This window comes from Capra hircus, chromosome 18 (assembly GCF_001704415.2).
Source record: "Capra hircus breed San Clemente chromosome 18, ASM170441v1, whole genome shotgun sequence".
NCBI lineage: Eukaryota > Metazoa > Chordata > Mammalia > Artiodactyla > Bovidae > Capra > Capra hircus.
Genome location: NC_030825.1, coordinates 47,937,331 through 47,965,309, shown reverse-complemented (window position 1 = coordinate 47,965,309; position 27,979 = coordinate 47,937,331). Strand labels below are relative to the sequence as shown.

General features: G+C 38.5%; 1 protein-coding gene across 7 annotated transcripts in view; it reads right to left on the bottom strand.

The window, feature by feature from the left end:
• LOC102191363 (zinc finger protein 14 homolog) overlaps positions 1–27,979 on the bottom strand; it is an 86,078-nt gene that overhangs the window by 14,954 nt on the left and 43,145 nt on the right. For 4 of the 7 annotated variants that reach the window (XM_018063342.1, XM_013971164.2, XM_018063343.1 and 1 more), the window contains 3 exons: positions 22,656–22,782; positions 21,457–21,549; positions 16,572–19,317 (listed from right to left, as the gene is read on the bottom strand). In XM_018063342.1, coding sequence (XP_017918831.1) covers positions 17,960–19,317; positions 21,457–21,549; positions 22,656–22,782 — 1,578 coding nt within the window. In that variant the 3' untranslated portion in view covers positions 16,572–17,959. Of the gene's footprint in view, positions 1–929; positions 1,015–4,610; positions 19,318–21,456; positions 21,550–22,655; positions 22,783–24,788; positions 24,875–27,979 lie in introns of those variants that run through there. The other 3 variants (XM_005692354.3, XM_005692355.3, XM_005692344.3) reach the window with 2 other exon arrangements.

Genomic DNA, 27,979 nt, shown 5'->3' with positions numbered 1-27,979 from the left:
CAAAACATCTGCAGATGGTTCTGATGGTTCAGCAATTGTATTTGGAATACAACAAGACTTCCTGTATATTGTTTTGTTTTTTAAATAAAAAAAGTTACATTGAACTATATGATTTCACTTATATAAAGTCCTCAAAATAAGCAAAATTATTATAGGGTAATCAAAGTCAGGGTTACATTTGGACGAGGTGGGTATAAAGTAACTGAAAGGGGGATATATGAATGTCAATAACATTCTTTCTTCTCCTGAGGGCTGATACAACAGAAATACTCAATTTATGAAAATTCATTTAGCTGCACACTTAGGATTTGAGCACTATTCTCTATGTATGTTTTGCATCAATAAAAAGTTCTAAAAAACTTCTAAAAGATGTTAAATTCTATATTAGGGATATAAATTTTTGTTGCTGCTGTTTGTTTTTGGCCATGCCACATGGCATGTGGGATCTTATTTCCCCGCCCAGGAATTCAACCCATGTCCCCTGTAGCTAGAAGTGCAGAGTTTTAACCACTGGACCACAAAGGAAGTCCCTGGGGATGTAAATTGTTTCCATATAGAACCAGACCAAAAATCACTGTTTTCAGAGAAATACGCTTTCATTGAAGTTTAGGTATTAAAATAAAAAACTAAGATAAAAAATGTTAACAGGGGGACATTTGGCAGGAATTACCTGCTTTTTCTTAAGGCAATTTACTTTTGCTCCCTCATGACTCTTGACAGAAGATGGTCCACATTAGTGGAAAAAAAGAGAACGGCACACAGAGAGGACACTGGGCTATTTGTCTCCAACTCTCACAGGAATGAGAGGGACTAGAATAGGTTATTGAATGGAGTTCCATTAAACAGAAGTTTCAGAATAAGGAATGAGTATGTATACATGGTCTAGAAATAGGTAATATTTCAAAAAGGAAGAAGAAACATCAACTTACATGGGCCATTGTTTTGAACTGCAAGCACTGGTCAGTCCTTTTGAAGATTTCTGTTAGAGATCTGCAGAGTTCAGATAAGCCAGATCTGGAAGAAGACAAAGCAGCAATAAAACCAGAGGTGCTTCAGAGCTCCCCCAAATGACTTATGTTAGCTTTATGAGTTTTCCTCTTCCATTCCGGCTTCCAAAATACTCCTCACCACACTCATATTCAAACTGGAGGAGAGCACAGGGAGTCTAAAGAAATCTAAGCTTTGATGTGTGCACATGCTCTGTCTCATCCCACTCTCTGTGACTCCATGGACCTTAGCCCGCCAGGCTCCTCTGTCCAAGGGATTTCCCAGGCAAGAATATTGGAGTGGGGTTGCCATTTCCTATTCCAGGGGATTTTCCCAACCCAGGGATCAAACCTGCATCTGCCTGGCAGGCAGAGTCACCACCCAGACACCTGTGAAGCCCATGTGTTAAGAATACTGCCTATAAAAGACAGAAAGTCCCTGACTGATGTCTTTTAGGCACTGATAGCAGTCTCATGACTGCTTCCTTTCACAGCATCCTGGCAAATGCATTTATTTTGCTTCTGAACCAATACTTTGAGCCAAGATGCTTATGAAGTCCTCCAACTGCTACTAGATCTTCTTGTCCCACTAGTCTAACTGTGCAGGTAACATCATCAAAACAAAAACTATAAGGCATAAATCTTATTGTATGAAATCCATGCACCTCCATAGAGACCTCATAGCTATACTCTGGATGTAACTTGACAGTGTTTGCTATCATTAGATCAATATCTTCCCCTCATGATGGACTGGGCTTCCCAAGCGGCGCAGTGGTAAAGAACCTACCTGTCGATGCAGGAGACACGGGAGACATAGGTTTGATTCCTAGGTTGGAAAGATTCCCTGGAAGAGGAAATGGTAGCCTTCTCCAGTATACTTGCCTGGAAAATCCCATGGACAGAGGAGCCTGGTGGGCTACTGTCCATGAGGTCGCAGAGTTGGACACGACTGACTACACATTACTACTACTGATGCTGCTGCTGCTAAGTCACTTCAGTCGTGTCCGACTCTGTGCGACCCCATAAACAGCAGCCCACCAGGCTTCCCCATCCCTGGGATTCTCCAGGCAAGAACACTGGAGTGGGTTGCCATTTCCTTCTCCAATGCATGAAAGTGAAAAGTGAAAGTGAAGTCGCTCAGTCATGTCTGACCCTTAGCGACCCCATGGATTGCAGCCCACCAGGCTCCTCCATCCATGGGATTCTCCAGGCAAGAGTACTGCAGTAGGGTGCCATTGCCTTCTCCGACTACTGATGATGGATTACTAAGTAGAGTGGGAAATATTTAAGTATACATAATGATGAGATTTGGTGTACTGTTGCAATTACTAACGTAGGCTTTGCTGTCAAACTTCCAGGATATAAATCTCAGCTCTCATAGTTATCAAATTGTGTTACCTTAAACATGTTACTTTGCAGTCTTAGAGTCCTCCTATAAAAAATGGTGATAACTATAGATTCTATCCCAAAGCATTGTTATGAGTATTAAATAAGACTCTACATATATATGCACTAAAGTTGCAAAAAAGAATACTACATACTTCTTCCCACAATTATTAAAGAAAATTCTCTTCTGCTTTCTTTATTCTTCCACAAAAAAAATTTGAGCTTCTCACCCCCACTCTTCCTCATAATGCTAATGAATTTCAAAACTTCAGGTTGGTAGGCAATTCCTCTTGAATAACAACAATTTACAAAAGGACAGACAGTATGAGGATGGATGAAGCACACATGGCAAAATCCTCATAATTTTTGGATCTGGGTGATGAGGAAAAACATGGAATTATGATTTCATAATAACAACTAAATCTATTGAGCATTTATGTGTCAAGCATTATCTGAGGACTTTACATATATTAATTCACCTAGTCACAGCAATCCTATGCAGTAGGTTCTATTATTATCCTCCTTTTACAGATGAAGGAATAGTGGTGCAGAGATGAAATGAACTGCCCCAACTTCACCCAGTTCTAAGTGGCAAGTTAGGATTAGACTCCAGGTAATTCAGCTCCATAACTCATCCTATTGCCACTATACTAAGCTCCCTTTCATAAGATCACATAAATACGTGATCTGAAACACACACAGGCTGTCAAAAACTTCAAGCCACTCGTCAAATTTCTATACTGTTTTCCTTCCTTCCTACTATTTCCCTTCTCTTGTTAACAGAGATTTCTCTGTTAAAAATCTATCACCTTGAAACTCCTACAGGCTAAGACTGAAAAGCTAAGACTTTGTCACCAATCAAACATTCTCCTATCTTTTCCTGCTTTTGACCTCAGGGCAGCGGAAAACATCAAGGACACCTAGGGTATGATTCCAATTAAACTGTAATCTTCTCAATAAATGACAGCCTAAAATAATGCTATGCACTTAGCCTCCCTGTATGACCTGCAGATCATTTAAACTATTAGAAAGCAGCAGCTCACAGGCGGAATTAAATGACTGCCAAGTGCTCATCTGAATAGCCAATGGAGAGGAAGAACAAAACACCAGGCCAATGGGTACGATATTTCAACCGGTTAGTCAAAGCCTAACCAGCTAAAGACTACCTGGAATAAGCCTGCAGAGTCCAACAAAATATGACTGACTCAAGAGAAGGAGGAAATTCTTTGGAATGTGACAGAGGATAGGGATAAGAAAAGCCCCTCTGTAAACAGCTGTGCTCCAACTGAAGGATTCTGAGGCTGTGGGGAACCATTCTGGAATGACCGCTGCTACTGAAGTGAGAGAACAAGATAGGCAAGGACTAACTGGAGATTGAGTGCTATTAGTGGAGCGAGGTTAATTTAGCAAGCGGGTATCTACCGAAATAAAATAAAAACAGTCAAGGCAGGTCTGGAGCAACACTGGTAAGAAAGCTATAAACTCTCAAAAAGGGAGTCTTTATGGCGTTTTACAACTGCTGCCTGACCTGTGCAGTAGCAACGTTTTCTATTAACTGTGTAGTTGGTTTTGTCTGTCTTTTCTCTCTCAACAAGATGAACGGCAGGATTGCTTTTCGTCTTAGTCTGACCTATTTTCACTTCTTACAAGTATCCCCGGGTCTAGAAAAAGAATTGAAATTACACTTCATGGAACAAAGAGGAAACATCATATAGATTTCCTCCTTTCTAAAGATTGGGGGACGGTGACGGGAATCGACGCAGTGACCCTTTTTCCCAAGCTCAGCCGGGCCAGACTAAGGACACACCCCCGCTACGACCCTCGCTCCCACCATCCATCACACACACTACCCGATAAAATAAGAGGGAGCCCGGGGTGAAGCTGTGCCTTCCCGGCATCGGAGAGAATGGCCGAAGTACAATGGCCAGGGCTGGAGCTGTCTCCGAGTTCAAGAGCGCTGCCTTGGGAGGGAGCTCTTGTTAAGCTGTGGTTCTGAGAGCTGTTGTTCTGCGTCTTTTTGTTACAGGCCTTCACTGTGGGGTTCGTAAATCTAACTCGGAGCCATTCTGGGCCGCTGCATCTGCGCGGCCCTGAAGCAGGAGGACAGAGGACGCAACAGAGCACCCAGTGTCCGGGCAGCGTCACAAACTACAGTCACTGCAGCCGGGTGCACACAGAGACCGCGCCGCCCCCGCGCCGCCCCCGCGCCCATTTCCTCAGTGCACGAGACCAACTCACCTCTCCGAGCCGAAACCAGCAAGGAAGCCGGAAGGAAACTAGGCGCAGAGGCATGTGGGAAATGTAGTCCCGAGTAGGGAGGGCCTGGTCCTCGCCTTAACGGGCTGCGTGGGATGCGCAAGCGCGGGCGCGAGTGGGCAGGGCGGGAGCGCGCCGTGGGCCTCACGGCTTGGGGTTCAGCTGAAGCGGCACCGGCTTCGAGGCTGCACGGGGGTGAATGAGGCGCTCGCTGCCAGCTTGGGTTTGAGGTGTCTCTGCGGAACTGCTACTTGGGTTTACAGAGACGTCTTGGCACTAGCAGTGCCTAATACATGTACTAGACATACGGCAGGTGCTCTTATATATATACTCAAGCAGGACGTAGGTACATCAAGTCTCAATATCCCCAAACCCTTAGCAGAATCTGGACACACAGAGGTTGCTCGCGCTCTGTTTCCCTTCCCCGCTTCCTCCTCTTTAGGTTTTATTCCTTTTTCCCTCCTGCACTTGTGAAGGTATAATTCTATAAAAGCCTACTAGGTTAAGGGGGTTGATATTGTCATTTAGATATTGTTTGTCCTTACCGATTTAAAAAAAAATTCTAGTTCTAGTAATTACTGAGATAGGGTGTCTGTTTCTATTAGTACCACCAGGTTTTGCTTCAAGTATTTTCAAGCCCTGTTAAGTGCATGCGTTTATGACTGTTTTCCTGATGATGAGGTCTGAAAAGTAAACATTAGGAAGGGTGTCCTAATGTAATAATTGAGTAATAATTGAATTTGTCCTGTGCTGAGTTCATTCAGGAAAGAAACTGGATAAGCCTGCTGGGGACCACACTGCAGCATCCTTCTCATCTTAAAATGTTTATGTATTGGTTCATAGATAGAAGAGTTTTTCATCTCTCAAAAAACTTCAGGAAACATCTGAAAATATCTAGGCTTATCTTAAATCTCACTTTTTTTAACAGTTAAATGTATATAGAGTAGAAGATAAATGAAAATTATGGTAGTGGATTTGTCTCTTTCTACTTTTAGTTCATTTTGGTTTTGCTTCATGTAACAATATTTTAAAGCTGTTAGTACAGTATATGCACATTTATGATTGTGTGTCTTCCTAATGAATTGACCCTTCTGTTATGAAACATTTCTATGTCTCTTGTCTTGACATCTGTTTTTTTTAGTACAGTCACTCTGGGCTTGCCAGGTTGTGATGGTGGTAAAGAACCCACATGCCAATGCAAGAGATTTTAAGAAACTCAGATTGGATCCCTGGGTCAGGAAGATCCCCTGGAGAAGGGGATTGCAACCCACTCCAGTATTCTTGCCTGGGAAGTCCCATGGACAGGGGAATCTTGTGGGCTACAGCCCACAGGGTCATGAAGAGTCAGACACGACTGAGTGACTGGTACGCACGCAGGTACCCATTGCATTAAAAATGTATGATAAACTTCACTGAAGAGTATGAGGGGAAAAGAAGCTGATCTAAGTAACTCTGGAAATGAGTAGAAGTCTAGAGACAAATGTACATAAATGGTGTCTGGGTAAACAGTTCTGAAACCACTACATGTATACTGGTATTAAACAAACAAATAGATGGATGAAAGACAATGAAAGCCAGGTTTTCCAGTCTTGGAGTGGGAGATTCCAGACCACCAAGCAGGGAAGGTAAGAGGGTTCTGGTCACCAATTACAATGTGTGTGAAGAGTTTTCCGCACACGACCGAGCAATTTTTGGACACCAGCTGGATGTCCTACAATTCAGCCCAATTCAGACACCATTTACTCAGAGATAGCATCAGATTGCACAGGTTGAGGGCTTGGTCCTGTAAGATTGCTGACTCCCATCACTTTAGATGCGAATTGTAAGCCCAGATTGTTACCTGTGTTTCTGACCAGTTGGTTATGTTCTCACAACCCCTCAAATTAATCAATCGCTCAGGTTTGATTAATTTGCTGCAATGGCTTACAGAACTAAGGAAAACTGTTTACTTACTAGATTACCAATTTATTACGAAGGACATTAAAGGATATGAATGAACAGCCAGATGAGATATGGAGGGGAAAGTTATCATGGAGTTTGGGGCCTACGGGGCACAGTGACACATTGATGCATTCTGATTCCCTAACCTAGAAGCTCTCTGAACCCCCTCCTTTTGGGTTTTTATGGAGGCTTCATTACATAGCCCAATTTCTAGCCCTTCTCCATCCCCAGAGGTGGGACGGTGACAAAGGAGAGAAAAAGAGGGTCTGAAAGTTTCAACCTCTAGTCACATGGTGGACTCCACTGGCTACTGGATCCCATCCTTGGGTGCTTTCCAAAAGTTACTTCTTGGGCTTCTCTGGTGCTCCAGTGGTTAAGAATCCATGTGTCAATGCAGGGGACACGGGTCTGATCCCTTATCCAGGAGCATCCTACATGCCACTGGGCAACTAAGCCCATGAGCCACAACTACTGAGTCTGCATACAGCAACTACTGAAGCACTAGAAAGAGCCTATGCAGCAATGAATTCCCAGCACAACCAAAAGTAAATCATTTTTTAAAGGCTGATATCATCAGTGCTATGTTGATATCATGTACCTCTAATATGATGTTGTAAGAATGGCAGTTAGTGTGACCTTCTTCCCCCAGATTTAAACCCCTAGTCTAACTAGGAAAAGAACTTTAGACAATTACAACTTTGGGGACATTTTATAAAACTAGCCAGTGCTTCTCAAAACTGTCAAGGACATCAAAAACAAGGAAACTGGGACTTCCCTGATGGTCCAGTGGTAAACAATCCTCATGCCAATGCAGGGCACACGGGTTTCATCCCTGGTCCTGGAATATCCCACATGCCACAGAGCAACTAAGGTCGTGGGACAAAACTACCGAAGCCCGCGCGCTCTAGAGCCCTTGTCTGCAACAAGAGAAGCCATTATGGGAAGCCCATGGACCACAAGGAAGAGTAGCCCCCGCTGGCTGCAGCTAAAGAAAGCCTAAGCACAGAAACGAAGACCCAAAGCAACCAAAACTAAATTTTTAAAAAATCAAGGAAATCCTGAGAAACTGTCACAGTCTTGAGCAGCATAAGGATACAGAGGACTAAATATAATGTATCCTGGATAGGATCCTGGAACAGAAGGACATTAGGTAAAAACTAAGGACATTTGAGTATTGTTGTTCAGTCACTCAGTCGTGTGCAACTCTTTGCGACCCCATGCAGCATGCCAGGCTTCCCTGTCCTTCACCATCTTCTGGAGCTTGCTCAAACTCATGTCCATTGAGTTGGTGATGGTATCCTCTGTCATCCCCTTCTCTTCCTACGTTCAGTCTTTCTCAGGATCAGGGCCTTTTCTAATAAGTCAGCTCTTCATATCAGGTGGCCAAAGTATTGGAGCTTCAGCCTCAGCGTCAGTCCTTCCAATGAATATTCAGGGCTGATTTCCTTTAGGATTGACTGGTTTGATCTCCTTGCTGTCCAAGGATGGAGTATGGGCTTCAGTTAATAAGAATATGTTAATGCAAATGTACCATATTAGTGTAGGATGTTAACAAAATCCTACTGAAAAACTGAATTCTCATTATTTGGGAACTCGACTATTTTTGCAACTTTTCTGTAGATCTAAAACCATTCTAAAAGAAAAAGCTTATTTAAAATAAAGTATGAGGCTATAGACAAGGAAGCCTGCTGTGATGCAATCCATAGGGTTGCAAAGAGTTGGATACAACTTAGCAACTGAACAACAGCAATTTAAAAATATAATAAAAGTGGAAAACATGAAAGAAAATGACATGTGAAAGGCAGTGTCAGAAATTCTAATGCCTAACAGAAATTCTAGAAGGAGAAACCAATAATAAGGAAGAAAGGGAATTTTAAGGAAAAAAAGAAAAAAAGCAGATAAAAAATTTTCATGGGGGTGAAAAAAGACACAAATTTTCAAGTAAAAATTATAAAAGCTAAAATTTAAAGTACTCTTTCTTTTCCCCGGCCTACTTTTGAAAATGTTACATGCATTAATTATTTCTCAGAACAATCTCTTTGTGTCAGTACTATTTTGATCCTGTGACAGACACAGAAACCCAAAGAGGTGAAGCAACCTGTCCAAAGTCACAGAGCAATTCGTAGAGGAGGCAGAATGCAAACCTGCTTTCTTTGTTAATAAAACTTTTTATTTTGACATAATATGAAACAGAAAAGTTGCAAAAACAGCACAAAGAATTTCTGTATACCCTTCACATAGATTCTATAAATGCTAACATTTACATTTATTTTACAATCCTATTTTTGCCTGAACAATTGGAATTTTATTCAGAAAAGTCAGTTGCCCACATAAGGCTCCTTTCCCCTAAATCCTTCAGTATATACATCCTAAAAGCAGACATTCTCTTTCATAATTTCCATTATTATAATTATCAAAATTATGAAATTTACATGCCTATAATACTTTTAATATTTACCTTATTCAAGTTCACAATTGTTCAAATAAAGCCTTTATAGAAAAAATTTTTTCTGGTCCAGGATCATATATTACACTTGTCATGTCTCTTTGGTCTCCTTTAACTTGAAACAGTTCCTCAAGTTTGATCCTTCTTGTGACATTTTTGAAGAGTAAAGGCCAGTTGTAGAACATTGCTTGAATTGCATTTTTCTGTGATTTCCTTATGATTAAATTCTGGTATGCCCTTTGTTAGGAATATCACAGGAGTTGCTCTGTTCTTCTCAATGCATTATAACAGGAGATACAGGATATCATTTTGTAGTACAGTGGTTATGTTAACTTTGATTACTGGTTAAGTGGCTGTCTGCCAGGTTTCTTTACTGTAAAATTACTACTTTCCCCTGGTAATCAATATTTGTGGAGACAGACTTTAAAATGTATGAAATTCTATTTTCTCTCAAATTTTCACTCACTAGTTTGGCATACATTGATGATTTTTTCTTAAAGTTTCTTTCTTTCTTTTCTGGCTGTGCTGGGTCTTTGTTGCTGTGCAGGCTTTTCTCTAGCTGTGGCAAGGGGCTACTCTCTAGTTGCGGGGCATGAGCTTCTCATTGCAGTGGCTTCTCTTGTTGGGGGGCATGGGCTCTACGGCATGCAAGCTTCAGTAGTTGTGGCACATGGGCTTATATGTTTGATCTTCCTGGACCAGGGATCAAATCTGTGTCCCCTGCATTGGCAGGTGGATTCTTTCACCACTGAGCCACCAGGGAAGCCCCAACATTGATGATTCCTAGCAGAATCAATGATTACTGTGATGGCTGACTGATGGTGATTTTCTAATTTCACCATGCCTTCTATTAATACATTAGTAAGTTGGCATTCTACTATTAAATGTATTATAGTCACTGGGTTAGTCAATGATTTTACTCAATCTGCTACTATCATGACCTATTTTGATGCTCAGATTGCCCAGATTTGGCCAGTGAGAACTCCTTGAAATACTGTAATTTTCTGACATATTTCATCCATTTTTTGAGCACTTCCCTACTTTCTACTTCCACAGAATGTTCCAACCACATCTTATGTTTTCTCTGCTCAGATTTTTAGGCTGTTTCTCCAAGGATTCCTTGTTTCTTGGATCTGGGTGCTGGATATTCTCATTGCTACAAAGTGTAATTGCTTCTATGTTCTTTCTGCTAGAGGGACATACATACACACATTCCTATATGTATTTCTAAATTTATTTTTTTTAAACATCACTTTAAAAAGTGATACTCCCAATTGCGATCCAATACCACAGAATTCATTTTAGCCTCCTCCTCTCCATATTGTAACTCCCTTCTCCAGCAACAATAAATTTGGCTCCTATTTATTTACTCCCATAATACTTTTTTGCCTGATTCTAGAATACATGAATTAGTTTCAGAATTACTAATCTATATAGCTGTGTAAACCAATCCTACTAACTAGTTATTTGTTTATGTGTTCTTTTTGTTCTGTCTGTAGCCTGAGGAAATACAGTCAAATTGTCTTCAAAAGTTGCTTGCCTGTCTTTTTTCCCCATTTAGTATGAAGGAAACATTTGTTTTTGCTCATGTTCCAACTTAAGGTCTCTCTTCTGTGATTCACTTAAAAAAACTGAACTATAGCTGATTTACAATATTGTGTTAGTTGTAGGTGTACAGCAAAGTGATTCAGTTATTTATATATATATTTTTTTCAGATTACTTTTCATTAGAGGTAATTACAAGATATTGAATACAGTTCCATGTGCTATACAGCAAATCCTTATCTATTTTATATATAGTGGTACGCACCTGTTAGTCCCATACTCTTTATTACTTTCCCCTTTGGTTGTTACTGACTTTTAAAATTTGCAAAACATTCATATGGTCCCCAAAGTAAAAAAAAAAAAAGAAAAAAAAAAAACCACACACACACAAAAAGAATGTGTCACTTCCCTATCCCCTCATGTACTAAAATTCCGTGTGTATTTGGGTCTATTTATGGAATTCTGTTCTATTTCACTGTTCATGCATGAGTACGACAGTGTTTCAATTATAGGGACTTTTCAGCATTTTTCATTCTCCTTGGACTAGTATCCCCTTTGAAGCTTTTCTTTTTCAGTGTTAGTCAGGCTATTCTTACATAAAACCTGTATTGCTACCACTATGGGTACTTTATACACTTCAGATTAAAAGATTAACTGAATTGTTCCCCTTCAGTAATTCTCCTTCCCAGTATATTTTCTCTTTGTGACCCTTATCAATATCTGAAGTTTTATAAGTTAGGTACTCACTGGTTGTCTGCTTTCCAGATTTTCTTGGAGATTGGGGATCTTGTAATAAACAAATGTAAAAAGATGCTCAACTACTTATTTACCAAGAAAATACTAAAGCACATACCAGAAATGGGGCTGTAAGGTTGAAGGGGTTGTAAACTGGCACTACAATGATATTCTTTTTTTGTTTGTTCGTTTGATGTGGACAATTTTTCAAGCCTTTACTGAATTTGTTACAATACTGCTCTGTTTTGTGTTTTGGTTTTTTGGCTGCAAGCATGTAAGATCCTGGCTACCTGACACTTCTTGCACTGGAAGGTGAATTCTTAACCCCTGGACTGTCAGGGAAGTTCCCCAACATTCTCTTCTATGGTAATATCTAGTGATGAGAGTGAACATAACCTGTGGCTTACCAATCTCAGAGAAAACCTTGCTTATGAATAGCAAGAAACATATATCCAATAAGATTTTTCAGTGAGAAATTATATGTAACCTAAATATTGACCAATAAAAAGCCTAAATACATATTATGTATTTAGAACAGGGCTAGGGGTTTTCAATTCTACTGAAAAGCACGTTAAATCCAAAATAAAGCAAGCAGCTGTTTGGACAGCATGCTATGAGTTGCTTTCCTCACCAGATAACCATACATCTGCCATAATGCTGACATTTCCATCCCTGAAGCCTCTCTTTTTTGGTAAGGGAAACATCTGCCAAAGTGGAAGTATATCTACAATAGGTATTGGGAATGGGAGTTCTATACTGAAGTATGAGATACATTGAATTAGATAAAATAAAACACTTCATAGTCTTTTGATAGGCACTTAATGTGATTTTTACCCCCTCAAGAAATACAAAATACAGCACTCTCATGCTTTGGCCACCTGATGCAAAGAGCTGACTCACTGGAAAAGACCTGGATGCTGGGAAAGATTAAAGGCAGGAGAAGAGGATGACAGAGGATGAGATGGCTGGATGGCATCACCGACTCAAGGGACATGAGTTTGAGCAAGCTCCTGGAGATGGCAAAGGACAAGGAGACCTGGCATGCTGCAGTCCATGGGATTGCAAAGAGTTGGATACGACTGAGCGACTGAACAACATGCTTATTAGAGCACAAAATCATTTTCTGTAAGAACCATTAAGTAGCAGTGTCTTGTGGAACATACTTTAAGAAATTTTGAGTTAATGTACTGTGCCCCCAAACACTTCTATTAACAAGAAAATGTTACCAGAGAGAAACACACTGACCTGTTAGAAAAATCTAATTTTATTATAGCACCTAAAATACTTGTGTTACATTTCTGTGTAAACACTATGCACTGTCTACAAATTAAAAGCATTTTTAAATCATGAGTGGGAGAGATTTGCTATTCTAAATGATGAATGATTATTCAGTGACATCTAGCCAGTCTGCCCACTTTAAGCAAAAGGTACTTGGAGGTACAAGTCAATATAAGAGTGGCATTAGTTTGACTGAAAAAAAAATAAATTTCTTTATTATGGCATTTCTCATTTTCTCCTGTTGAAGGTATTAATTTTTAAGTATTGAATGCCTATTTTTCACAGTAATTTTTCATTCCTTTTATAAAATTAATGAGGCTAACACAAACAACAAAAAGAAGAGAAGCAATCTAAAAGATAACTGGGGCTGGATCATGTCATTTCCCCCAACACTGTCACATTGCTCAAGTTAGAAAACCTAAAATCTGGATGCCTAACTAAATCACAAACGGTCAGGCCCCAGGTATTCCTGGTAAACCATTTTATGGTTTATAATTGTTTTATTAGACTACTGAGTTCAATTTACTTACCTCTTTTTGGAATGTATGCATGTATCTCAAATGATACTGGTCTAGATTTTGCTTTTAAGGAGTTATCCTCATCTAATTTTATTATTGGGATATCTGCCTTGTAGAATGATTCTGAAAAATTTTGTTAGAGATTATCTATTCTTTAAAACTTTCTTGCCTGCAAAACTATTGACCCTAGTTTTTAAAAAAACAAGAGCATAACTATATTTATTTTCCCTTGCCTACAGATCTCTTACATTATAAAACCTGCTACAAAATCTATAAATTATAAATTGTTTAAAATATAAAATAAATGAAATATAAAGTAGATTGTTCAGGTTTTCTATAGAATCTTGAGTCAACTTTGATCATTTAGGTTTCTCTAAATAGTTCATTCTCCTTATTTTTATACATAATGAAATATATGTATATTATAGTACATTCATGAACTTAAAAACTTTTAATCTCTTTGATATACGTAACTATTCACAATTCCCATACATAAAGCTGTAACTGAATCATTTTTTCCCCTTAATAATAACTGTTGATTCTATATTAATGGTCTTTTCAAGGAGAATATTCTTGGATAAAATCTACTAGTTTCTTATTTTACTTATACTTTTAAAAAATTGTATTTTTACCTTTATTGTATGAATTACTTCCTGCTATTTACCTTAATTTAAAAAAAAATGTTTTCTGGGAATTCCCCAGCAGTCCAGTTTTAGAACTTCTCGCTTTCACTGCACAGGGCCTGGGTTCAGTCCTGGTGGGGGAGCTAAGATTGCACAACCCATGCAGTGTGGCCAAAAATAGGTTTTTTTTCTGGCTTCAGCTAAATGCTTTTTTTTTCAGTACATTTATCGACTTCCTGCTGTGTGACAGGCATAGTAGGTATGGCAACAGAGTGCTGAACTAATTCTCAAGGCAGGTTTTCTAAATGCATCAAGGTTACTATTTTTCTACCAAGTAGCGTTTTAGTGACTTCCCACAAATTTTTACCTGGAGGTATCAAATTATCACTTATCATGAATAGTTTAAAATTTCAGATTTTCTACTTAAACACTTTATTATGGAAATTTTTAAATATATGCAAAGGTAGTAAAAATAGGACAATGAACCCTATGTTCCCATTATTCAAGCTTCAACAATTAGCAACATTTTGCTGATCTTATTTCATCTGTCCTTTCCACTTTTCACTTTTCTTCAGTATTAAAAGCAAATCATACACATGACATAATTTTATCTTTGAATACTTCAGTATGGCTCTCTAATGCATAAGGATTTGTACACACACCCAAACGAATGCCATCATCATGCCTAACAAATGAATTCTTGTTGTTGTTTAGTTACTAAGTCATATCTGACTCTTTTGCAATCCGATGGACTGTAGCCTGCTAGGCTCCTCTGTACATGGGATTTTCCACAAGAATATTGGAATGGGTTGCCATTTCCTTCTCCAGGTCATCTTCCTGACCCAAGGATTGAACCCGTGTCTCCTACATTGCAGGAGGATTTACTACTGAGCCACCTGGGAAGCCCAACAAATGAATAAAAATAATTTAATACCCATCTTAGGTTTACCTTTTCACAATAATTTTAAGTTGCTTTTTTTTTAAAATTTTGCTTGTCAGAATCAGGATTGTATTGAATATGTTTTCTTATTTTCTGTATTCTTGATGTTCTGGCATTTAGAGACTTGATCTTGGAGCAACTATCCTTTCTAGAGACAGCAAATTCCTTGACAAATGGCTCCCCTGTGAGCATGCTTTGATATACAAACCAACAAATCCAAAGTTGAAACCCTTTTACCAAACATCTTCTTTAGCAAACTCTCAGACACCAAGCCAATATTCTTCCTGTTCTGAATCACCCCAGAGCCAAGTACTGGACAATTAAGGACCATCGCTGTAGCTCTGAGTCCACAAAATTATTCAATCTATCTAGTCCTAAACTTGCTCAATGTACCTACCTGGCATCACATCACCCATTCCTTCCTGGGAAAACTCAAGTAAAGTTTCTGAGTCATGCGCTGCCCTTTCCTGCCTTCTGCCTCCTAACAGGACTAGCTGTTTCTTCCATGTGGTCCTATATGCATGTGGTGCTTCCTGTTAGTAGAAATCTCTGCCAATAAGCTTCTTCCGTCATGATAATCATTTCCATGTCTTCCTATCTTACCATACCAGATTAAAGCAAATCCTGGGTACATTTTAACACAAGCATCTCAATACATTGCATACACTATATTCAATTAACATATCTCTTAAGTCTCTTTTAATTTGTAAAATTGCTTTTATTGTCTTATCATATATTGGTTAAGAAAGTAGGCCTTTTATTTTGTTAAATTCCCCACATTTTGGATTTGGCTGTTAGCTTTGTGTCATTAATTTGTTCATTTATTTCCCTAGTTTCCTGAAAACTGGTAGGTTTAGAGACCAAATTACACTTCTGAATCAGTATTTTGGACAAGAATATGCCACAGGTAGTATTGCATCCATTGCATTGCATCAAGAAGCAATCAGTTCTGCTGATTTAGAGATGTTACTATTGATTACTGGGTTGTCATTCTGCCCCATCCATTAAAATCTTCCTATAATCTTTCACCTAATGGTTTTCATACCCACTGATATCATCAAGATCCACTAATTCATAAGTAAAAAGTGTGATTGCTTGGATTCTATCATTCCTTTGACCTTTATTAGCTAGAATTCTCTAATAATAAAGAACTTTCCTTCACCAGCTTCTGGTTGTCTTATCTAGTCCATAAAGGAAATATATAGTTCATAAAGGAAAGGCAAGATAAGTGTTCCATTTTCCTTGTTTGTTAATAAATGCCCTAATGTGCTCTGTAACTGATCAATACATTTGATCAGAAAAAAAAAAGAAGCTAGCAAAGGCTATAGCAATCACAACAAAAGGACACAGGATCCAAGCTGAGGGAATCCCCACTGGCTGAAGATAAGATTAATTTGAGCATTTTTTTAAAAGCCTACAATGGATTTTTTAAAAGTGATACAGGACTTAGAAGTGATTTTAATTTCCAAATAGTTTCTTTTTATCTTATCCTTTAATACTTTGTTTAATTGAAGTATAGTTGATTTATAATACTGTGTTACTTTTAGGTATACAGCACAGTGATTCAGTTTTATATATATGTACATATATATATATACACACATGTGTATATATATATATACAATGTATTATATTCACATACATAGTGAATATATATATCTTTTTAAATATTATTTTCCATTATACGTTATTATATTGAATGCAGTTCCCACTGCTACACAGTAAATCCTTGTTGTTCACCTATTTTATATATGGTAGTGTGTATCTGTTAATCCTATACTTCTGATTTATCCCTCCATTTCCCTTTTGATAACCATGCTTGTTTTCTGTTTGTGAGTCTGTTTCTGTTTTGTAAGTAAGTTTATTTGTATTATTTTGTTTCCACATATAAATGATACAATATTTGTTTTTCTTTGACTTACTTCACTTAGTATGATAATCTCTAGGTCCATCCCTCCTTCGTTAATTTTAAATCAAATTTATACTGAGACAGAGAACATACGATTGTAGAATATCTTCTCTTTTTTGCTTGTTTGGGTTTTTTCCGCCATGCCACAGAGCATGTAGTTCCCTGACTACAGATGGAACCCGTTTCCCCTGCAGTGAAAGTGCAGAATCTTAACCACTGGACCACCAGGTGAGTCCCTAGAATATCTTCTTTTTTATGAACAAATTGAAAAAGAACTTACTTTCAAGAATTTTAGCAAGAATAAGTTGGAATTTCCCTGGTGGTCAAGTGGCTAAGACTCTACACTCCCAATGCAAGTGGCCTGGGTTTGATCCCTGGTCAGGGAACTAGATCCCACATGCTACAAGAGTTCACATGCTACAACTAAGAACTGGGGTAGCCAAAAAAATAAATAAAAATAAAAAATATTTTTAAAATGAATAAGTTATCTGGCATTCAGTAACTGATGAGTGTTGATAGAAGGCATTTCTATATTCATTGTGCTCATAGTCTTTCATATGGATTTTCAAGACAGTAACATAATAAAACAAAATTTAGTAGCTTAAAATAACAACCATTGTATCTCATGATTGTGTGGGTCAGGAATTTGGGTAGGGACTCAGATGGTCAATTTTTTTGTTCTACATGGCATCAACTGAGGTCACCTGTAGGAACTTAGCTGATGGCTGGTCTGGAGCATCCAAAACTGTTTACTCAAATATCTGGTGTTTTCGTGGGCATATCTGGAAGACGGCACAGTAGAGTGCCTCTCCTTCTCTAGGTAGTCTCAGGGCCTTTTCATGTGGTGTCTTCAGCAGAGTAGCCAGACTTTTTAACATAACAGTTTAAGGTCTCGAGAGAGTATTCCAAGAGATAAGGTAAAATCTACCAGTAAAATCTGGGTCCAGAAACCAGCACAGCAGTACTTCTACTATTCTACTGCTCAAAGCAGTCAGTTGACCCAGATTCTCAGGGAAAGCATGTGGATTTTACTTCTTGATGGATGGAGTGTCAAATAATTTGCAGCAATTTTTACTCTGCCACAGTATTACAGTTTTATAAATGAAGAAATTATAGTATGGAGCAGTTAAGCATCTTGTTCAGTGTAACACAAGTAGGAAAGTGATGGGCTACAGATGATGATAAATGTCTTCCCCACATTTGTTATATTAATAAGATGAGTTTGTAGAATGAATGGGAAGATTCTCAGATCTGAGTGATGATGGAATACATTAAATTAACACATTCTGTTAATGATACAAACCCCCTTATGCCAAGTCAGGTGCATGAATGAAGCAAAAGGGACTAATTACTACATTCACAGACTGTTCTACAACACAGGACTGACAAAGCATTCTCATATTTTTACATTATGAATTTTCAGATGATGGGTAAGGTGTGAATGTTGTCTAAAGGCCTTCTTACATTCCTTACATTCATAAGGTTTCTCACCAGAATGAATTCTCAGATGTTGAATAAGAGATGAATTAAGTCTAAAGGCTTTCCTACATTCCTTACATTCAAAAGGTTTCTCACCAGTATGAATGCTCTGATGTAGGGTAAGTTTTTGGCGCAATCTAAAGGCCTTCCCACATTCCTTACATTTATAGGGTTTCTCACCAATATGAATACTCTGATGTTGTGTAAGTTGTGAGAGTAGTCTAAAGGCTTTCCCGCATTCCTTACAGTCATAGGGTTTAACACCAATATGAATACTCTGGTGTGAAATAAGTTGTGAGTAACGACTAAAGGCCTTCCAGCATTCCTTACATTCATAAGGTTTCTCACCAGTATGAATTCTGTGATGAAGAATAAGATGATAACCACGACTAAAAGTCTTTCCACATTCCTTACATTCATAGGGCTTCTCACCAGTATGAATTCTCTGATGGAGTGTCAGTTGTTGTCGTACTCTAAAGGCCTTCCCACATTCTTTACATTCATAGGGTTTCTCCCCAGTATGAAGTTTGTGATGTACTCTAAGGCCAGACCCACACAAAAAGGCCTTCCCACATTCTTTACATTCATAGAGTTTGTCAGCAATATTAAGCTTCTGATGTCGAGTAAGATGTGCATACTGCCTAAAGGCTTTCCCACATTCTGTACATACATAGGGTTTCTCACCAGTATGAATCCTCTGATGGAGAGTAAGTTGTCCACGAACTCTGAAGGCCTTCCCACATTCTTTACATACATAGGGTTTCTCACCAATATGAATTTTCTGATGTACTCTAAGTTCTGGGCCACACATGAAAGATTCCCCACATTCCTTACATTCATAGAGTTTTTCACCAGAATGAAGTCTCTGATGTCGAGTAAGATGTGCTGTCTGTCTAAATGCCATCCCACATTCCTTACATTCATAAGGTTTCTCACCAGTATGAATTCGATGATGAAATGTAAGTTGTTGGCGTACTCTAAAGGCCTTCCCACATTCCTTACATTCATAGGGTTTCTCGACATAATGAATTCTCTGACGTGAGGAAAGAGATGAGCGTTTTTGGTAAGGGGACATTTTTTGAGATGTGATTTTCACTTGGTTGAAATATTCCTCTTGTCCTTCAAATCTTCTTTTGGACTCCCAATCATTTTTTAAAATGAAGCTCTTAAGGCCATGGGTTTTAATTCTTTCCATTATTTTCCACTGGGATAAGTTTATTTCATAAATGTCATTTTCTGAAGATAACTTCTTGATCTCATAGTTGGTCTCTAAATCTGAAAGAAAACAAGAGAGCAAACACATGGTTTTTCTTTTTCTAAAAGAAGTACATCTGGACGTCCCTGGTAGTCCAGTGGTTAAGAATCCACCTGCCAATGCAGGGGACATGGATACAGTCACTGGTCTGGGAACTAAGATCCCGCAAGTCACAGGGCCACTAAGCTGTGCGCCACAACTACTCAGCGTGTGCTCTAGGGCCTGCAGGCTGCAACTCTGAGCCTGTGTGTTGCAGCTACTAAAGCCCATGCGCCTAGAGCTTGTGCTCTGCAATAAGAGAAGACACCACAGTTGTAGCCCACTCAATGCAATAAAGAACAGCCCCCTACTCACTGCAACTAGAGAAAGCCCGCACACAGCAACGAAGACCTAGCGCAGCAAAAAATAATTTTAAAAAATATATAAACTGCAGCAGGTAATATTTTAAAAAAGAAGTAAAATTTCTCTTGTAGAAATAAAAGACAACTGAAGTACTACCCAATGAAATTCTAAAAATAGCTACACAATTTGGAAAAAAAAAATACAAAAACAAAAGGCAACACCAGGAAAATCAAAGTTCATATAGGAAAGTAAGATTGATGATTAAGTAAACATTTTAAATCTGTGGTTCTCATAACTGAGATCATGAATCAGAATCACAAGGGAGCTTTTTATAAATATTACGATTTAGATACCACCTAAACCACATGGATCAGATTCTACAGTCCTAGACAGTAATATATTTAATATTCCCCTCAGGATCATTCTGATGGCGAAAGACTGAAAATTCATACTTAAATTTTTTCAACAATTTCTCTTTATTCTTAGAATAAAATCAAACTTGTTGTTAAAAGACCTCTGCTTACCTGTAGTACATCACCTCCAACCACTGTTCTCTTTACTGCTACCAGGAGAAGCCACAACCCACTTCAGTATTCTTGCTTGGAGAATCCCATGGACAGAGGAGCCTGACAAGCTACAGTCCATGGGGTTGCAAAGAGCTGGACATGACTTAAGCAACTGTTCAGTGCATGTTCACACATGCACACACAGAGAGGCAACTTTTCAGATCTTAGAACATATTCCCACTTACTTTCATTGTACTTTTCAGTCTGCTCTATTTCCCAAAATCTTCTGTTTGGGCTATTTGCATGGCTGACCCCTTCTCACTCTGAGGTCTTAGATTAAGTAACTCTAAGGCTGACTCTATTGACAGCATCTAAAGCTATATCCTTATTACACAGTTGACCCTTGAAAAACATGGGTTTGAACTGCACAGGTCCATTTATACATGAACTTTTTTCAATAAATATACAAACATATATGTGCAGAATATTGTGTACAAGACTTGTATTGAAGTGGATAGGCTATCCTTACATAGGCATAAGGTGAGTGATATTTAATACAAAATTAATGTGTTAGTTTTCTTACTGTTTTATAACTTTGCTTTCAAAGAATCACATTACTGTACACAGTGCTTCTCTCTCTCGTAATTAGAGAAACCACATATCAGCCTACCATCACAGGTAAGAGGTTTTGTAAAAAACGTTTTCAATACATTTTATGAATATGACTGTAATACTATATGCCATAAGTTTTATGCTGATTCATTCATTACTATATAGGCTAGGCCACTATTAAGCATTCATATCAATTATACTAGGCTACCATAAAGCAATCATATTCTTCATTATCGATGCACAAGTTATTATATCTGTAAATAAATATTATTTTTTTCACATTATCTTTTCATTTTAGATGTCCAGTGTTTGTAATACATTAATACCTACTGTGTTTTATATCATATAAGACAATATTGACGTAGGTTCTGACAATTTATTTTATAAACAAACAACATAAACCTATGGTATCAATAAATATAGTACAGCACTATAAAGTATTTTCCTTTATTATTTTCTTAATAATACTTTCTTTTCTCAAGCTAATCTTATAAGAATATAGTATATAATATATATAACATATAAAATATGTGTTAACTGTTATTGGTAAGGCTTTTGATCAACAATAGGCTATTAATAGTTCAGTGTGGGGGTAGTTAAAAGTTATATGTAGATTTTTGTCTATGCTGGGGGTCAATATCCTAAACCTTGGGTTGTTCATACATATATATCAACACAGATCTTTTGGCTCTTACTCACCTGGATATTGTCTTCTTCCTTTCCTCACTACATTCCAGGGCTCTTTTCCTTGTTCTAATAAGGAAATCACATCTGGTTTAGAAATGAAGCATCCTGGACAGAAAGAAAGAAACCCAGGTGACATGGAATAATAATAAATTCAAAATTACTTTGATTCAGTCTTGGTTAAATTTTTAATAAACTATAGGTCAAATTGTAATTGATAAAGCCTTTAGAACAAAGAAAAATAAGATGATTTAAAAATATCATGTTAAAATTACATAAGAAATGGAGATTATAAAGGAAAGAAAAAAGTCTTATTTTAATTTATATTCACACAAGTACTCCTTTTCTTGAAAGCAATAGTGGTTGAGAGACTGTCCTGGTTCAATCTTGCCTCTGCCATATCCCCGTAGTGTGACCTTGGACAAGTTATTTCTATGCTTTATTTTCCTTATCTATAAAATAGGGATAATTATAGTACCTATCTTACATGAATGTTCGCATTGCCTAGAATCTATTTTATTAGTTATTATTTATCATTGTTATTTTAATGAGAGAAAAAAGAAGTTTCCTGAGGCATTTACTATTTTTTTTCCTTGGGATATTCATACAACGTTAAATGCAAAGTTCTTCGATTTTTAACTTTCAATCATACAAGTAGGTAGAAACGAATATGTTTACTAACAAAAAGAAAAAAGTCTTGAACTATAAATAAATCCAGCTGACACAACTTACTGTTTAAAAAATTATATCTTCTTTTGGTAGCCAGAGAAAAGCTAAGATACTAGTTCTAGCTATTTGGGGTTTCCCACGTGGCTTAGTGGTAAAGAATTCACCTGTCAAGCAGGAGATGAGCAGGAGGCGTGGGTTCAATCTCTGGAGCAGGAAGATTCCCTGCAGAAGGAAATGGCAACCCACTCCAGTATTCTTGCCTGGGAAATCCCATGGATAGAGGAGCCTGGTGGGCTGTAGTCCATGGGGTCACAAAAGAGTCGGACAGAGACTTAGTGACTAAACAACAACAGAAGGTCACAGAAGGATGGGGAAGATGAATATGCTTAACGAGCATGCTCATTTCCAAACAAAAAGCTCAAACCATTCCCTTGAGAAAAGGGAGCAGATATTTCGTTTCTTAAAAAGTATTTCTAAAATTTCCAGAGAAGAAAGCTGATAGTACAGAGAACAGAGACTAAATTTCTAAAGGCAGATAACCTTACCCAATGAGACCAAGTTGCTGTAGTTCTCCAACATTACATCTCTATACAAATCCCTCTGTTCCAAATTCAGGAATTCCCACTCCTCCAGAGAGAAGTCAATGGACACATCACTGAACATCACTGACTCCTGAAATGATAAACCATATAATACAACTGAAATTAAAGAAAATTTGTTTTAAGATGGAAAGAGGGGAAAAAATGAAAGAGATACTGCTGGAAACCAATCAAGCAAACAGGTTTGGGCTAGAAACCTGTAACACTGAGTTAGGAAATGAGAGTGCCTGCAGCAGAATGCCTATGGGTCCCTGACCAACTGTGTTTCTACAGATAAAGCCTTTTATATACTCTGGCATATCTTAACTACCCAAACACATATGGGAAAGGAAAAATAAGTTTTCTAATTAAGTGAAATACTGTATATAAGCCTTCTGCCTACTCTACGTCTCCCTCACGAACTCTCAAGAAATGTGTTCTTATACCCTTTCTTCTTAAAGAACAGACTGCTGCTTTAAAAAAAAAACTGATGGTTTTATCCTTTTTTAAAAAAAAATTATGTATTTATTTTTGGCTACACTGGGTCTTCAGTACTGCACATGGGCTTTTTCTAGTTGTGGTGCAAGGGCTTCTCTTTGTGGTGGCTTCTCTTGTTGCAGAGAACGGGCTTTACAGCACATGGGCTCAGTAGTTGTGGTGCACTGGCTTTGCTGCTATACGGCATGTGGGTTCTTCCAAGACCAAGGATCAAACCAGTGTCCCCTGCATCGCAAGGCAGATTCTTAACCAATGGACCACCAGGGAAGCCCCAAGAACAGATTTTTTTTTTTCAGTTTTCCTGGTAATTCCAGTTAGAAAAGGATCTGAATACAATTAAAGAATTTCCTCAAAGGTCATCATTGAAGATTATGTGCATCAGGTCATGTGCATTTACCCAGTTATGACAAATTCTTAATGAACTTAAAATTGGTTGTATGCAATGGGGATGTGAGACCTAATTATTATATACTCCAATATTTTTGTCTATGCATAATTTTTAAGGTCCTCCTCAATTGTGAGGGGGAACTGAGGCCTGCATGTGCCTGCATGATCTTCTTTTCTGTCATTTTCTATCCCTCATTGTATGCATTCTGTGTTCCTGAGTTAGAGGATAATGTAGATTCTGGATACCAATAATCCAGAAATACAAAGATGTCATTCTAGACTAGCTCATCCTGTTCTAAAACAAATGATGTACAGCTCTTAGGGATTTCCAGAGAAGATACTTTATGTCTCTGCATAATAGACCCAACCATAACCCTACCTAGTCATAAAAGCCACACAAAACAAGAGGAGATCTCAGGATATACTGAGGCTGAGGTTATATTTGCATGCTCAGTTGCTCATTTGTGTCTGACTCTTTGCAATCCTTTGGACTGTAGCCCACCAGACTCCTCTGTCCATGGGATTTTCCCAGGCAAGAATACTGGAGTGGGTTGCCATTTCCTCCTTCAGGGGATCTTCCTGACCCAGGGATTGAATTGCAGGCAGATTCTTTACCGCTGAGCCATCAGGGAAGCCCTAGGCTAAGGTCAACCAACAGCAAATCTTACCTAATTACAAAATTCAAGTTTGGAAAAATATAGTTTTCCTATGAGCAATCAAGTCAGCCCATGGGCTCAACTACTAGAAAGAGGTGGCCAAACATCTCCCTAAAGGGGCTTCATTTCTGCTTCATTGCAGTTTTTAGCAGAAGACTGAGCACATATAAGAGATGCTGAGGGACCTCCCTGGTGGTCCAGTAGCTTAGATTCCATGCTCCCAGTGCAGGGGGCCTGGGTTTGATCCCTGGTCAGAGAATTAGATCCCACATGCTGCAACTAAAGGTCTCATGTGCTACAACTAAGACCCAGCACAGCCAAATAAATAAATACTTTTAAAAAAGAGAGATGGTGAATGATTTGTTCTATGAATACACGAACAATAACTGGAAAAAAGAGGACTCACGAGAAGGGCATTGTACTATTTATTTGGCCTCATCTCTCATTGGATTTGGAGGAAATGGGTCCTTAGATGGGGCTCTTATAAGTAAGAAGTTTCAGGATAAATAAAAGATCATAGGACCTTAATTTCCACAAGGTGAAAGAAACCACAACTTACATGGGCCATGGTTTAGAAATTCAAGAACTGGTCAGTCCTCTTTGGGGTTTACTTGCCTGGAGAAGCAGAGTTCACAGAGGCCAGAGCTAAGGGGAGGGGAGAAAAAGGAGGCCATGAGATAAGATAGGCCTCAGAATTCTCAAAATGACTCAATTTAATACATTCTTTTTCTTCTCTGGACCTCCCCATCACATGCGCGCGCGCACACACACACACACACACACATAGAGGGAGATTTAAAGGAGTATGGACAAATCTAATCCCAACTTGTACATTTCAAGGGACCACATCATCTAAACCAGAATCTCTTCCAAAGTTTCACAAATCTGCTTAAATATATACAAAGAGAGAAATTCATAGGATCATCTCTAGCAGCCATTCAGTTCAGTTCAGTCGCTCAGTCATGTCCAACCCTTTGTAACCCCACGGACTGCAGCACACCAGGTTTCCCTGTCCATCACCAACTCCCAGAGCCTACTAAAACTCACGTCAATCATGTCAGTGACGCCATCCAACCATCTCATCCTCTGTCGTCCCCTTCTCCTGCCGCCTTCAATCTTTCCCAGCATCAGGGTCTTTTCCAACTGACAAACGACTGCACTGGCAGCTCTGCCTGCCTGCTATCAGAACAATAACTTCCAGAATCCACTGGGCTCATCACTATTTTCAATCAGAATCATCTACATTGCTTCCTGTATGACTTCATTTGTCATTCTCCTCCTTACAACGTAGGGTGAAAAGGTGTGGATTCATTTTCTCAGCATATCTATGTAGCAAGAATTTTCACAAGAAAATGAAATAAAGGCATCCAAATTGGAAAGGAAGAATAAAACTACCTCTATTTGCTGACAAAATATTATATAGAGAAAAATCCTAAAGACTCTACCAAAAACTGCTAGAATAAAAGAATTCAGTAAAGCTGCAGTCTACAAAATTAACATATAAAAGTCAGTTATGAGACTTCCTTGGTGGTGCACCACCTGCCAATGCAGGGGTGGTTTAACCCCTGGTCTGGGAGGGTTGCACTTGCCATGGGGCAACTAAGCCTGTGTGCCACAACTACCAAAGCCCACATGCCCATGTTCCACAACAAGAGAAATCACTGCAATAAGAAGCCCATGCACTACAACTAGAGAATAGCCCCCACTCACCACAACTAGAGAAAGCCTGAACACAGCAATGAAGACCCAGCACAGTCAAAAATAAATAAAATTTAAAAATCTGTTGTGTATATCTACTAATAATGAACTATAAGAAAGAGAAACTAAGAAATAATCACATTTATAATTTTATGAAAAGATAAAATAACTAGGAATATATTCAACCACAGAGGTTAGAGACCTATACACTAAAAACTCTAAGACACTGATAAAAGAAACTGAAGATGACACAAGTAGAAAGATATTCTATGTTCACAGATTATAAGAACATTGTTAAAATGTCCATACTACCCAGAATAATCTATAGATTAAATGCAACCTCTTATCAAAATTCCATTGGACTATTCTGTGGAACAAGAACAAACAATCCTAAAATCTGCATGAAACAACAAAAGCCCCAAAACAGCCAAAGCAATCTTGAGAAAAAACAAAGCTGGAGGTATCATGCTTCCTGATTTTAAACTATATTACAAAGCAATAGTAATCAAAACAATATGATATCCCCCTCCTCAAAACTAGATATATAGGTTGATGGAACAGAATACAGAGCTCAGAAATACACAAAGAAACATATGCAAGGAAGTTCTTCAAAGAATAATTTATAATAAAAAGAATACCAAACAACAGTCAACAAGCTAAATACATTATGTTCTACTATATGATGGCATACTATACAATTATTAATGATGATGATACTGGTTCATATTAATTAATGAAGAAAGTTATCCATGATAAACTGCCAAGTACATCAAGCAGACTAAACAGAACATGTACAATGTTGGGAGGTGACTGACTCTCACAGGTTTTATTGGCTGGATCCGGGATGCGAATCTAATCTCTGACAGTTATCAACCAGGAAGGAGGCTTTGGACAGTTACTTAATTTTCAGTGCCTCTGCTTCCTCACAGACAAACTGGAGAATAATAACAGTATCTATCTTAAAATAATAACAGTATCTATCTTATAGGGTTGTTGTTAACTGTTTATTATAAAGAACTTAAAATGGCTTATTATGAACACTGAATAAAATGAAAAAACATGACATGTCCATTCTATTTATTAAATAAAATCATCTTTAATACTTTTCATTACAATTTAAAATTTTTGATAAATTATCTTTAATAATTTAATACTAGAATACCATTTTTTTCCTTACTAGTAAATTTTTTTGAGATTTTTCACAACTGCTTTTTCTTAAAGTATCAGTAAAGTTTAGAACTAGGTTTAAGAATGTTATTTTTCTTAAGTAACAGTATTAGAAAACATGGATGTCTCCACAATCCTAAAAGGTGTAAATTCTCACAAGGGGAAGTATCTGCCACATGGATATACGCACACACGCCCTTGAAAGTGTTAGCCACTCAGTTGTGTCCGACTCTTTGTCACCCCGTGGACTGTAGCCCTGCCAGGCTCCTCTGTCCATGTGATTGTCCAGGCAAGAAAACTGGAGTGGGTTGCCTTTCACTTCTCCAGGGGATCTTCCCCGCCCAGGGAATGAACCTGGGTCTCCTGCATTGTAGGCAGACCCTTTACCGTCTAAGTAACTAGGGGAGCACCCACAGACACTAGGGACGGATATCAAGTTAAGGGACAGGTCATACTGAGGAGAAGGAAGCAAATGTTCCCAGGTCCTAAAAAATAAAAATGCGTTTCACAGAACAAAAGGAAACACCCACTAGCCTCGACCTTGACTTCTAGGTGGGCAACAGCAATTCGTTTCTCCTCCTCAACACAGCCTTTTTCAGAGCCCAGGTCACCCAGGATGAACAGGGCAAGCCACGACCACACGTGTCCCCACCACCCACCACCCACCATGCCCGGAGTAAGTAAGCGTAACCCTTCCCAGGATTAGAGAAAAGCCAGGGTCACGGCTGTGCTGGGCTGGAATCGAACTTCAGAGAGGGAATTCCGCAGTTTCGAAACCTACAGTTGGAAGGTTTGGAGCTGTCTGCGAAAGCGTAGGTGGGTGGGTGAGTGAGTGAGTGTCCGTCCGGGCGCGCTCGCCCGAGGATGCAGTGTGGCGGGGCATGT